Source organism: Centruroides sculpturatus, unplaced genomic scaffold (genome assembly GCF_000671375.1).
Source record: "Centruroides sculpturatus isolate CEXI.00-Female unplaced genomic scaffold, Cexi_2.0 scaffold1764, whole genome shotgun sequence".
NCBI classification, from domain to species: domain Eukaryota; kingdom Metazoa; phylum Arthropoda; class Arachnida; order Scorpiones; family Buthidae; genus Centruroides; species Centruroides sculpturatus.
This window is the reverse complement of record NW_019386083.1, coordinates 99002-111333: the sequence shown is the minus strand read 5'-3', so window position 1 is coordinate 111333 and position 12332 is coordinate 99002. Positions and strand designations below refer to the sequence as shown.

At 34.2% G+C, this 12332-nt stretch overlaps 2 protein-coding genes and 2 non-coding genes across 4 annotated transcripts in view; 1 reads left to right on the top strand and 3 right to left on the bottom strand.

Moving 5' to 3' along the window:
- LOC111613484 overlaps positions 1 to 8230 on the bottom strand; it is a 17071-nt gene extending 8841 nt beyond the window's left edge. The window contains exon 1 of the mRNA XM_023354839.1: positions 8151 to 8230. The gene's annotated coding sequence lies outside the window, so the exon portion shown is untranslated. The remainder of the gene's footprint in view (positions 1 to 8150) is intronic.
- Trnav-cac lies at positions 2845 to 2914 on the top strand. Its single transcript has one exon. It is a non-coding gene; the product is annotated as a tRNA-Val (tRNA).
- On the bottom strand, positions 4905 to 4977 carry Trnav-uac. The gene has a single exon. It is a non-coding gene; the product is annotated as a tRNA-Val (tRNA).
- LOC111613487 lies at positions 5871 to 8360 on the bottom strand. Its single transcript, XM_023354842.1, has 5 exons — positions 8247 to 8360; positions 7538 to 7860; positions 6767 to 6859; positions 6459 to 6689; positions 5871 to 6340 (listed from the first exon to the last, which is right to left on the bottom strand). Exons 1-5 carry the CDS (start codon positions 8287 to 8289, stop codon positions 6326 to 6328), a joined length of 705 nt encoding a protein of 234 aa, XP_023210610.1. The 5' UTR covers positions 8290 to 8360; the 3' UTR covers positions 5871 to 6325.
- Positions 8361 to 12332: the final 3972 nt, after the last annotated feature.

Sequence of the window (12332 nt, the reverse complement as noted above, 5' to 3'; positions counted from 1 at the left end):
TTCCCTATAGAAAAACTTTGGAACTAAACTTTTTATTTACAAAATTAAAATTTCACGGTCAAAAGTATGAGTGTGAAATTTGATTTCTTTTAACTGTCCGCCCCGTGAGACAAACTCGTGCAATGATCCGTCAAAATCACTCTCTTTAGAAAGACAGACACGGAAATGACGAAATTGGCCGCAAAATGCAAACTTTTAACATTAAATCGAGTCACTATGCAACAATAAAATTTTCTCGTTGTTGAGAGAGAATCTATTGTTTGCTCGTGCGATTGTTTAATGCGAGTGCTTTTTCTAGTTTTGCTTCGTTTGCAGAGATTGTTTAAAGTGATGTAAGTTTACACTATGATTTTTGTAGATTTAAGTACTCTTTAACTTTGATCAGCAAAATATCACAGTTGGTGGCGATGGGTTTCGATAAGAATTGATCGGTTTCCTTCGGAGGATTCGCATCTTTCCATTGTTAATTTTCCAATGGAATTGGAAAATTAACAATGGAAAGCCTAAAGTAAAATAAAAATTAATAAATAGCCTACTTTTAAATCTGTTATTCCCCGCTATAGTTTATGAATTGCATACGTATATATATTAATATCCCATATGAATCTCGTCTGAATCTTAATTAATTAAAATAATTCGAGTTCATTCCTCTATTTTCGCAGTTGTTTTGTGTTACCGCAGTCAACAGAATAGTACAGTTTTTATAAACTAATTCCTCTATCGAACATTAAAAATTGTCGAAAAGATTTAAATTATTATATATAATAATATTATTTTCTAACAGGAATTAATCATTTTTGCATTAAAAATTTACAATTCAGATTCAAATAGGAATATTTGTCAATAAATCGTCTAATTATCTTTTGAAGAATGGAGAATTTCAGAGAGTTAAAGAAGTTGCCATCTCGGACAATGCAGAATCCGAGGATGACGCCTGGTCTTGGCCAGGTGTCATGAGTGCTTCCGACAGATGCGCAGGAGAAGCGTCATACACCGGACGTCAAACAAGTAGTGTTCGTAACTCCGGACGAAACCGCCTCGTCTCTCGTCTAATATCTAGAGGGGCGATATCCGAAAATTCCGGAATGGACGGTGGAGACCGAAAGGAGTCCGAAAATGTGGTGGAAGAGTCTGTCGAGCGTAAAAGGCCTTGGTGGAAACGGATGTTTCTCTGCTGGAAGATATAAACCTCTTATCTGGCCAGGCCTTTTTGCACAGATTTCGACTTTTCACCGAATGTAACACATCGGCACTCGAAAGTGACCTTTCACCCGAATATGGCACTTACCAGGAATTGACCTTTCACCCGGCTACGACTTAATTTACGGCACTTGACTTTCCATCCCAATTTACGGACCGATCCTTCGACACCATTCGAGATTCGGTTAAGAGCATATAGAACAACGACAGTGACGTAAAGTAGTGTTTTCGTGTTTAATTAAAGGCTGTTTAAACGACTATAACTAGCCAAAACAACTTATATTATACAGACTTTTACACTGTATTTTATTTGGTGTTCTGCTGCTAAAAAGTTTCACCGCGAAATAACGAATATTTGCCACTAAAAGGCATACCAGACGAATTTAAATAAACCAAAAAATACACGTACTCGGTTTGTGTACTCCACAATCATAATTACTTCAACAATTAAATTTGTACATAAATTTTTATATTCAATAAAAGTAATTAAATTCTATATTAAATGTTTACAGATTCGATATTTATTAAAGCTGCGCATCATTTGATGAATTTATAATTAATAATAGTGTTTCTAACAGTTATGACAGATGACGAAAACAGAAAACATGTGCCCAATTCATAACGAAAGAAAAATATTTAAATTTAATGAGCCAAATATAATTTTAAACAGTTGGAAGTTTGTACCAAAACAATGCCATGAAAAATGGAATTTCATAAAAATAAAAGACAAGTTTTACGAAATATTTAGTCCCAACGACCCTTATATAGTTTAATACCTTTCGTAGTGGGGCTATAGCGCATTAATTCCGAATCTGAAGGAGAAGGTGCGCTCGGAACTTTTGCCGGGAATGGCAGGAAAAACCGACATGACTAACCTATCGTAAAGATCGGGTTTGATCAAATAATCTAGAAGCAATCCTACAAATACCATTACGAAACTTACAGTAAGGGAGACAATGGATACAATCATGTGAACTTCTAATGCCATGTTGATCTTTCTGGAAATAAATAAAGAAATAACCTAAATATACTACATTTAAAACAAAAAAATTAAAATGTTTTTCTATACGCAATAGTTGGATAAGGCAATGTAATACATGAGTGATCTATCAATGGGTATTGCGTGCCAGGACTTTCTATAGGAGACTAGCCTTTATTTTGGTATTAGACAAGTGAAACCCGGAAAACTGCACGTGGTAAGGTGCGACCGCAAACTGAATGAAAAAGTTTGTGGAGAAATTTTTAATATCTCTTACACGGTGGCATCTGCCTCCACATGCCTCAAAATATAGATCGATTGCGTTTAAATGCCGATACTTGCTTTGATAAAAACATACAGCATTTTTTACATTTTGCATTTTTATGCATTGATGGAGTTATTTTTTCACGAAAATGTCGAACAAATTTTTTTATTGAAGTGTTTATATTCAACTTAGGCATTCGCCTTTCTCTTTTCATAATTTTTTTTTTCATTATATGATCTCGAGCCAAAACTTTTCGCTAGCCACTATATAAAGGCTAGAATTAAAAATTTAATTTTTAATTCAGACGAATTTTGTAAATAACTGACGGATTTACTGCTAAATTGAAGTTAGCATAACGATTTAAGTGCTTTTAGAGAAGTTATGTGCTCGTGACTATCGAGTGATTGTGGTGTAGTTATCACATCCGCTTCACACGCGGAAGGTCCCAGGTTCGAAACCTGGCAAGCACAGCTTTGCTCGATGGACATGCGGCATCTTATTATGCAACTGTGCTTTGGGGTGACGTTTGTATCTGTTACAGATCACGTGTTTCGATGAGGTTCGAAAATAGTGCATAATTAAAAACGGAAATGTGTATTTATTAAATTAACTTATCGATAAAACAAGCAACATAAGTGTCGAAACAGTTACATCGTCGTTCATATAGAATTGAGGAAAAAATACTTAGAATGTAAAAAGGAAATTATTTAAAACGCGATAAGAAAAAGGGAGCGATGAGACGCAATATGATCGCGGGTGTCTAAGTCATCGACGAATAGCCATCAGAATCGAGAGGATGATGTCGGATAAATCGTCCAGGGCAAATCTTTTTCGCGACCTAACTTGGTCTCAAATTCTACCTCGAGACTGATAAGAGACCGATCGTGGAGCGAGGAAGGGAAGGCCCAACCAATCGGAAATAAAATTGAGAACGTCACGTTGAGGTTATCACGTCCGGTTTTTCACGCGGAAGGTCACAAATTCGAAACCCAGCAGACACACGCTTGTTTTTTGTTTGTGCCCTACGCCACACCTTCTTTTATTAATTTTTGTTTTTTTCGTCGCTTTTTAACGTGTTCGTTTTCCTCATTCGAAAGTCTTGCTTTTTTTCTTTGTATGGATTTTGCCCACGCTTAAGCACAATGCGAAAAAGAGTCATACCCAAAGGACACGATCGTTACAATACGCGTATGTTAACTCGTTCGTTTACGTTCGGAAACAATATTAAATATTATTCAACGTTTAAAGTATATCCAAGGAATATCCCTAGCCAAGACAAGGCAAAATATGGTGATGTGTCGAAGTACGTTTAATGGTTGGTGGACAACACGTGGATTCACGAAGAAAAATCTACAGACCATCATTTGTATGGCACCAATTGTGACAATGTAGGGTACCATAAATTATCAGTAGCGAATTGTCATGGTGAACATATTTACAAAGATACAAGTTTAATTAATTATTCTTTGGGAATTTCTTCATAATTTCTTTTATTTCTTAAAATTATTGTTTTTCTTAATAATCTTAATAATAGATATTTTAATATTTTTAAAATTTGTAAAATGTTTTAATAAATATTATTACTAAACATATTCGAGTTATTCATTAAATATGCAGTAAATTTGAAAGCAAAAGGACAGCGTGCTGCTTTTAGTCAGAAGGACACATTTTATTTCTAGAAAAATACATTAAATTCGAAGATTGTATTGAGTGTTAAGCAAGTGGATATTTTCGACATTTCCGTACAAATCGTACAGATTATATTGGGATAAGTATCGTTATTGGAATGAGAAACATAAACCATCGTTTAATAACATTAAATGTGAGTGCGGCTTGCGGCCCTTGGTACCTGCTGTGTTAGGACGTTGGTGGAAGGAAAGAAATGCACCGATCGATTTATTCAATCTGATTTTGCTTGTGTTACTCACTCGTACGCCATCAATTCAAAAATTTCTAAAACGCGTGGAAATGCCCTTTGCAGCAAATAGAGAGAGCATACTTCAAGGGAAAAATCTGCAATGTAATTTGAAACAAAAAAAAAATCGCATGTCACGCGTGGCAACCTGCATTTATCATAATGATGAACGGCGTTGAACGAAATATCTCTAAACGGGTTTTCAAAGAAATCGATAAACATCACCTCAGAGAAATGATCATGAAAATTGCATCTCTTCTAGCTCATTGGGAGTTTTCGCATTTCAAAGCGGAGACGATAAAGTTGTGCGTTAGCCGACAGTGCGACAGGGATTTTAAGTTACGGTCTAACACAAAATGCGCCACACGTTTAAGTTTGGGAAACAACACTTTCGTTCGGTACCGCAGAAGCAACGGCTCCACACCGAGTCAATCATTACCTGTTAAACAAACTAATAAAAGAAAAGTTCACGGTCAAACAAGAAGACCGAACTGCTATCACCGCCTGCGTCGAAGAAACACCCTCTTCGGCCTGTCTAAAAATATTGTGTCTGTCAGGGATCGAACCTGAGACCTTCCGCGTGTAAAGCGGACGTGATAACCGCTACACCACAGACACCTGCCTCAGAACAACGGAATGGAATTTCATCTTCTTGATCCTGAATCGTATTCAAAACTGATTTTCTACTTTCGGAACTACCGACGTTATCGCATAGCTTCAGTCAAGGGAAACGTCGAAGGAATTTCGTAAACATTCAAGCAAACGAAGAGAGCGGAAAGGTCTTTGCCAACGTCGCACGCCAGAAAACGAATGCGAGTTGTTCCTCTGTGAAAACGGCGAAGCAATTTGGTGATTGAAAATCACGTAACCGAAAAATAAAATGAGAATACGACTTTGTCAGTTTGATCTGCCAGGAATCGCCATTTCACATGCAAACACCTGGAGACCTGGACCTTTTGATTGAAAAACTAACATTTACTATGCTACAAGCATATGACTTCTTTGAAGCATATGAATTGAGAAATCCGCGTTATCCCCCGAGATTCCCGCGCCGCGAATCACATCGATTTCCCCCGCGATCGCAACCCGTTAACCCGCAAGGACAACCCCGCGCCGCGTAGCTTATAATTTTAAGACATGCTAATTTTAAGACATAAGACATAAGCTACGGACAATTATAGCTCTCGCTCGCACCACAGGCACACACACTACAGAAAATGCTCTGCAAATATAGTACGTACTGTACATATTTATTTGTGTAATCAACATTTTTATCGAAGCACAAAAATGTATGATAAAAATAATTTAGTAATAAATATCAGAAACTGATTCTACATTTTTCATGTTTGCACATATGTATATTTCATATTTTTCATTCTATAGTCACGTTTCCACTCTGAGAGCAGTGGAAAGACCATTTTTAAGGGGTCAAAGATGAATGGTCGAGACGGTAGCCTATCGAATCTGTGTTAGCAATGTTCAGTAATTTTTCATGGACATTCTGTCGCAGTTGTGTCTCGAGACGACCCTTATCATCCGGCATCCCCATTTTTTGAAGTGCGTGAAAAAGGACACTAAGTACCCATAAAAATGGAATGAGACAAATATTAAATTTCTAGTAGATTACAAATCAATAATTCAGATTAAATTTCCGATATCTTTCTTCATTGATTTCACTCAGATATTAGTTTTATTACTATTTATTCAAAACATTAAATAATACATACATAGTCTCATAAATCCGCATACATATTGTAATTATAATATTTTGACATATGTATTAAAGTCACATTTCAGATATAAAAGTCATTAAACATTGAAATTTATTTTAGAATATTTAAACGAATAAAGTATATTTTTCATGTCATAAAAATTGCAAATTTCGCAGTATTTGTTCGTTTCAAATAAAATATATTTAATGAAAATAGTTAAAAATTTCACCAAATATTCCGCAATCTTCATGCATTTACGGAAGAATTCCCTAAAATAGACAATTATTAAATGAAATTTTTCAACGAATAAACATAATACTTACATGAAAATAAATATACTAATGTTATAAAATGTATAAATATGTTAAAATAGAAAATTACACATACCATAAAAATATAATTCTCGACTTGTTCCAGACTTGGATAGTCAACTTCAATGTCAACTTCAACAATTTCTAAAAATCTACGAGTTATTTCTAGTACTTCGATTAGATGATTTTGAAAGATTAAAGTTTTCATTTTATAGGGATCAATGAACCTACAATTACTCTTCAAGACGTCGTGACAATGTAAGGATTCAACCATTATTTGCATCACTGTAACTCTGCAGAATATTGCCTTTTCAATGCAATTTAAAATATTAATAATTATAAATTCTAAATATTTAAGAAGAACAGAAATACAATGAAATTTACTTCAAATTCTTCATTTCTTGTTAGATGCAACCCTCTTGAATAATATGATGCGAAATCACGCATTATGTTCGCTTCATAATTAATATCACTGAACTGCAAAAAAAAAATTATATGAAATATGTCAACAAATAAACCTCGATTGTAATGTAATATTTTAAATACAGTATATATGATCATGTATAAATTACACTTCGCCATTTCTTTATTACATGTTATTGTACAACTTGATTTATTTGCACACAGCATACAACGTGAGGTGGATGCCTGTCAGGATAGCTTTCTATGAAAAACTACCCATTTATGTGTTACAAATGTGAATAAAACCCAGAATAAAACATGGACGAAGGGGTGTTTATGTATCTTTAACTTTCTCAGTTTGCTAGCCTGTCTGAAGAAAGTATGAAAAGTCTCGAGTTTCACTCCAACTTCTTGCTGTACAATAAGATTCAATACAAGTGCATTCTATTTTAATACTTATGTACTATATTTTAAATATTAAGAGTTGACAGACTTTTTTTTATAACAGTAAATAACTTAATGTAATTCTCCTCCGATAAAATTCTACTATTTTATAAAAATTAATTTGAAGACAGCCTGTCTAAACTGGGAACCGCCGTTTAGTATACCAGAATAAAAACATGTACAAGATCAAAAAGAAGCCTAAAACAAAGGTCGGGTCGTCAAATGTTCGTATTCTAGAACAATAAAAGTAAACAAACGGCTGTTCCAGTTTAGACAGACTGTGTCTTCAATTTAATTTTCACAACTTACCGTAACATCTCTCGCGCTTACTACTGTTCTACGTAAATGAGGAATCACGTCTTTCGTATACCATCGATTTTCGTACCTTCCATACATTTTAGGTTTTAATTCAGCCCTTTTATACAACATTTCTAAATGACAATATTTACATCCAAATCCATCCGGATTCACGTCCGTACTACATAAACCATCCATGTTATTACAAACGTATTCTTGTCTCTCTCTAATACTGCTTATAAAAAACTCTATGCAATTTTTGCAGGCAGGACCTCCATAATAGTCTGTCCACGCTTGACGTTTTCCACATACACAGACTGACATGATATTTCTACCTGCAATACATACATTACTTTTACTTTTTTTACAATAAGTCGTTTCTCAAAAGTTTTTACAGTAGACCCACCTATAACACTGTTGATAATTCCGTGTTATATGAATTTCATTTTGTACGAGTCACCTAGATTTTACAAATACTGTGTGTCGGGCAGTGAAAGACTCACGTGTTTGTAAAATTTAAGTGACTCGTACAAAATGGAATTTATATTACACAAAATTATCAACAGTGTTATAAGTGTCCTATTGTATTAATCTATATATAAAATTAAAACAGATAGTAACTTACCATTAATATTATACACTATACTCTACTTTATGAATGTAAATTAATATTAAAATTAATGAAAATAAAAATAAACTTGCAAATCATTATGGACGTTACCTCTAATATATCTAAAATTTTCTATTTGTTCGATAGTCGCCATGATTGTAGATAATTTAAAAGATTAAAATCCAATCAAATTCGATGAGCAAGAGATGTAAATTGAAACTTGAATTTTTACTCTTATATTATGTTTAAGTGATTTGCATAATACTCACGTGTTATTACGAACTTTCACTCGATTTATCTAATTATTATCCAATTAACGATGTTAGTAATATAAAAAATATTTATTAATTTTTACTCAAATGTTTAATGATCTTAATATTATTTTAGCAATTAACGGGATGTGAATACAACAATTGAAATTTACGTTTACAGGTTAATCTTTATTATTATTAATAGTGAGGTTGAGGTACAAGTTCACACTTGGCAGTTACGTATACATACTTCTTACTTAGATAATGTTAAAGTTTTTTGGTTTATTACGAAAATCGGATCGTAATAAAGAGAGGAATTACGTGATACGAAACGTCATTGCTGTATCACGTGACAGCTCCAAACTCCATTATATATGCACTTCAGATGCAAATTTCAGCGAATTTTTCCTATAGAGAAACTTTGAAACTAAACTTTTTATTTACAAAATTAAAATTTCATGGTCAAAAGCATGCGTGTAAAATTTGATTTCTTTTAATTGTTTGCCCCGTGAGACAAACTCGTGCAATGATCCATCAAAATCACTCTCTTTATAAAGACATATTTAAATGTCTTTATAAATGAAGAAATTGGCCGCAAAATGCAAATTTATAACATTAAATCGAGTCACTATGCAACAATAAAATTTTCTGGTTGTTCAGAGAGAATCTATTGTTGACTCGTGCGATTGTTTAATGCGAGTGCTTTTTCTAGTTTTGCTTCGTTTGCAGAGATTGTTTAAAGTGATGTAAGTTTACACTATGATCTTTGTAGATTTAAATACTCTTTAACTTTGATCAGCAAAATATCACAGTTAGCGGCAATAAGAATTGATCGGTTTCCTTCGGAGGATTCGCATCTTTCCATTGTTAAAGCAAAATAAAAATTAATAAATAGTCTAGTTTAAAATCTGTTATTCCCCGCTATAGTTTATAAATTACATACGTATATAGGCCTATATTAATATCCCATATGAAATTCGTCTGAATCTTAATTAATTAAAATAATTCCTCTATTTTCGTAGTTGTTTTGTGTTACGGCACGGCAGTCAAAAGAATAGTACAATTTTTGTAAACTAATTCCTCTATCGAACGTTAAAAATCGTCGAAAAGATTAAAATTATTATATATAATAATATTCTTTTCTAACAGGAATTAATCATTTTTGCATTAGAAATTTACAATTCACATTTGAATAGGAATATTTGTCAATTAATCCTCTTATTTTCCTTTGCAGAATGGAGAATTTCAGAGAGTTGAAGAAGTTGCGCATCTCGGACAATGCAGAGTCCGAGGACGATGCCTGGTCTTGGCCAGGTGTCATAAGGGTGCTTCCAAAAGATGCGCAGGAGAAGCGTCATACACCGGACATCAAACGGGTGGTGGTCGTAACTCCGGACGACACCCCCTCGTCTCTCGTCCAATATCTGGAGGGGCGATATCCGGAGNTCGGGTGAGACCGGAGTGGAGAGAAAGGAGTCCGAAGAGTCCGTCGAGCGCAAAAGGCCTTGGTGGAAAAGGTTGTTTTGCTGCTGGAAGACATAAACCTCTTCTCTGGCCAGGCCTTCTTGCGCAGATTTCGACTTTTCACCGAATGTAACATCGCCATTCGGAAGTGACCTTTCACCCGAATATGACATTTACCAGGAATTGATCTTCCACCCGGCTACGACTTAATCGACTGGACTTGACTTTTTATCCCAATTTACGGACGGATACTTCGACACCATTCGAGATTCTGTTAAAGAGCATATAGAACAACGACAGTGACATCAAACAGTGTTCTCGTGTTTAATTAAAGACTGTTTAAACGGCTATAACTGGCCAAAACAACTTATATTCTACAGACATTTACACTGTATTTCATCCGGTGTTCTACTGCTAAAAACTTTCACCGCGAAATAACGAATATTCGCCACTAAAAGGCATACCGAACGAATTTAAATAAACCAATAAATACACGTACTTCGGTTTGTGTACTCCACAATCATAATTACTTCAACGATTAAATGTGTACATAAATTTTTATATTTAATAAAACTAATTAAATTTTATATTAAATGTTTACGGATTCTATATTTATTAAAGTTGCGCATTTTTTGATGAATTTATAATTAATAATAATGTTTATAACAGTTATGTCGGATGACGAAAACAGAAAAAATGTACCCGATTCATAACGAAAGAAAAATATTTAAATTTAATGAGCCAAATATAACTTTAAACAGTTGCAAGTTTGTAACAAAACAATGGCATGAAAAATGAAATTTCATAAAAATAAAAGACAAGTTTAACGAAATATTTAGTTTCAACGACTCTTATATATTTTAATACCTTTCCAAGTGGGCTATAGCGCGTTAATTCCGAATCTGAAGGAGAAAGTGCGCTTGGAACTTCCGCCGGGATGGCAAAAGAACCGATGTCACTAACCGATCGCAAAGATCGGATTTTATCAAGCAATATAGAACCAATCCTACAAATACCATTACGGAACTTACAGTAAGGAAGACGATGGATACAACCATGTGCTCTTTTAATGCCATGTTGATCTTTCTGGAAATAAATAAATAAATAATGTAAATATACTACATTTAAAAGAAAAAAATTAAAATGTTTTTCTATACGCAATAAGGCAATGTAATACATGAGTGATCTACCAATGAGTATTGCGTGATATGACTTTCTATAGGAAACTAGCCTTTATTTTGATAATAGACAAGTGAAGATAACCCGGAAAACTGCGCATGGCGCGGAAACATTTTGGTGAGGTGCAAACTTGCGATCGCAAACTGAATGAAAAACTTAGAGGTGGAATTTTAACATCTCTTACACGGTGGCATCTGCCTCCATATGCTTCAAAATATATGTCGATTGCGTCGTGGTCCTCCTCAGATTTTATTTTATCGCGAAGTGTAATAGAAAATAAATTTTAAAGTGGCTTTTATACTATGTTCCAGTTCGTTTGTTAAGTTATGGCAACGCAACACTTGGGCGATCTGCCTATGTAGGATTCCTTCCGGAAGGTCTTTTAGCCATAGCTATAAAAACCTAAATATGTTAAACTTAATAGATTGTCCGTCGTTTGTTCTCTAACTAATTCGTTTACGGAAATTTCCAAATTGACTCTCATTCAACTAGAAAAATAATTTCTGTTTTTCTTATCGAATATTACGAAGAAATTAGTCTTCACCGTAATCGGTTAACCTCTTGTTTAAGTAAAATTTTAGGTCTTTCAGCAGGGTTTTATTTATGTCCCTAATCACTTAATTATTTTACTTCTTAAGTAGAAATAAGTTGAAACCGGTTACTTCGTACTTCAACATTTGTAGTATTGGCAAAGAAGTGGAAAGACAATCGTATATTTAAGGAAAATGAATTCTAGAGCTTTTTCTGTACCTCGTGCATCTCTCTCATTCATTAAATTTAGTTGTAAATGATGCTATTGTTGTAATCGTTAATTTTCGAATATACAATAGCAATTTTATGTTTTTTTCACGCGTAGTATAGAAATTAGTAATAAGATACATAATACGGTTATAATAAAATATTGCTCGATTGTTTTCATATAATTAAAATTAATATGTATTTATTTTTTACAAAATACAAGGGAGCGGCGCATCCACCATTTCCAATGATGGCACGCCACTGGTGTAGGTCGACCTACCTACTGTACTTTCAGTCCAACTCTCATGCCAGTATGTCATTGATTGTTGCAGTAGAGTACCTGTTATGTAACAGGCCGAGGGTTCGATTGTCCTCGTTACAAATGGGCATTTGGCAGCTTCCTTTGCCAGGAGGTCGGCGCGTTAGTTACCTGGGATTCCGATGTGACCTCGGACTCCAGAAGTAGTGTACTTCGGGCGTGCTTGCCTTGCCCGAAGTGCCCTACATCTGAACTTTTGTATTAATTAATTAATTTAAAGGTCTCGGTTGTATCTTCACTAAAAAT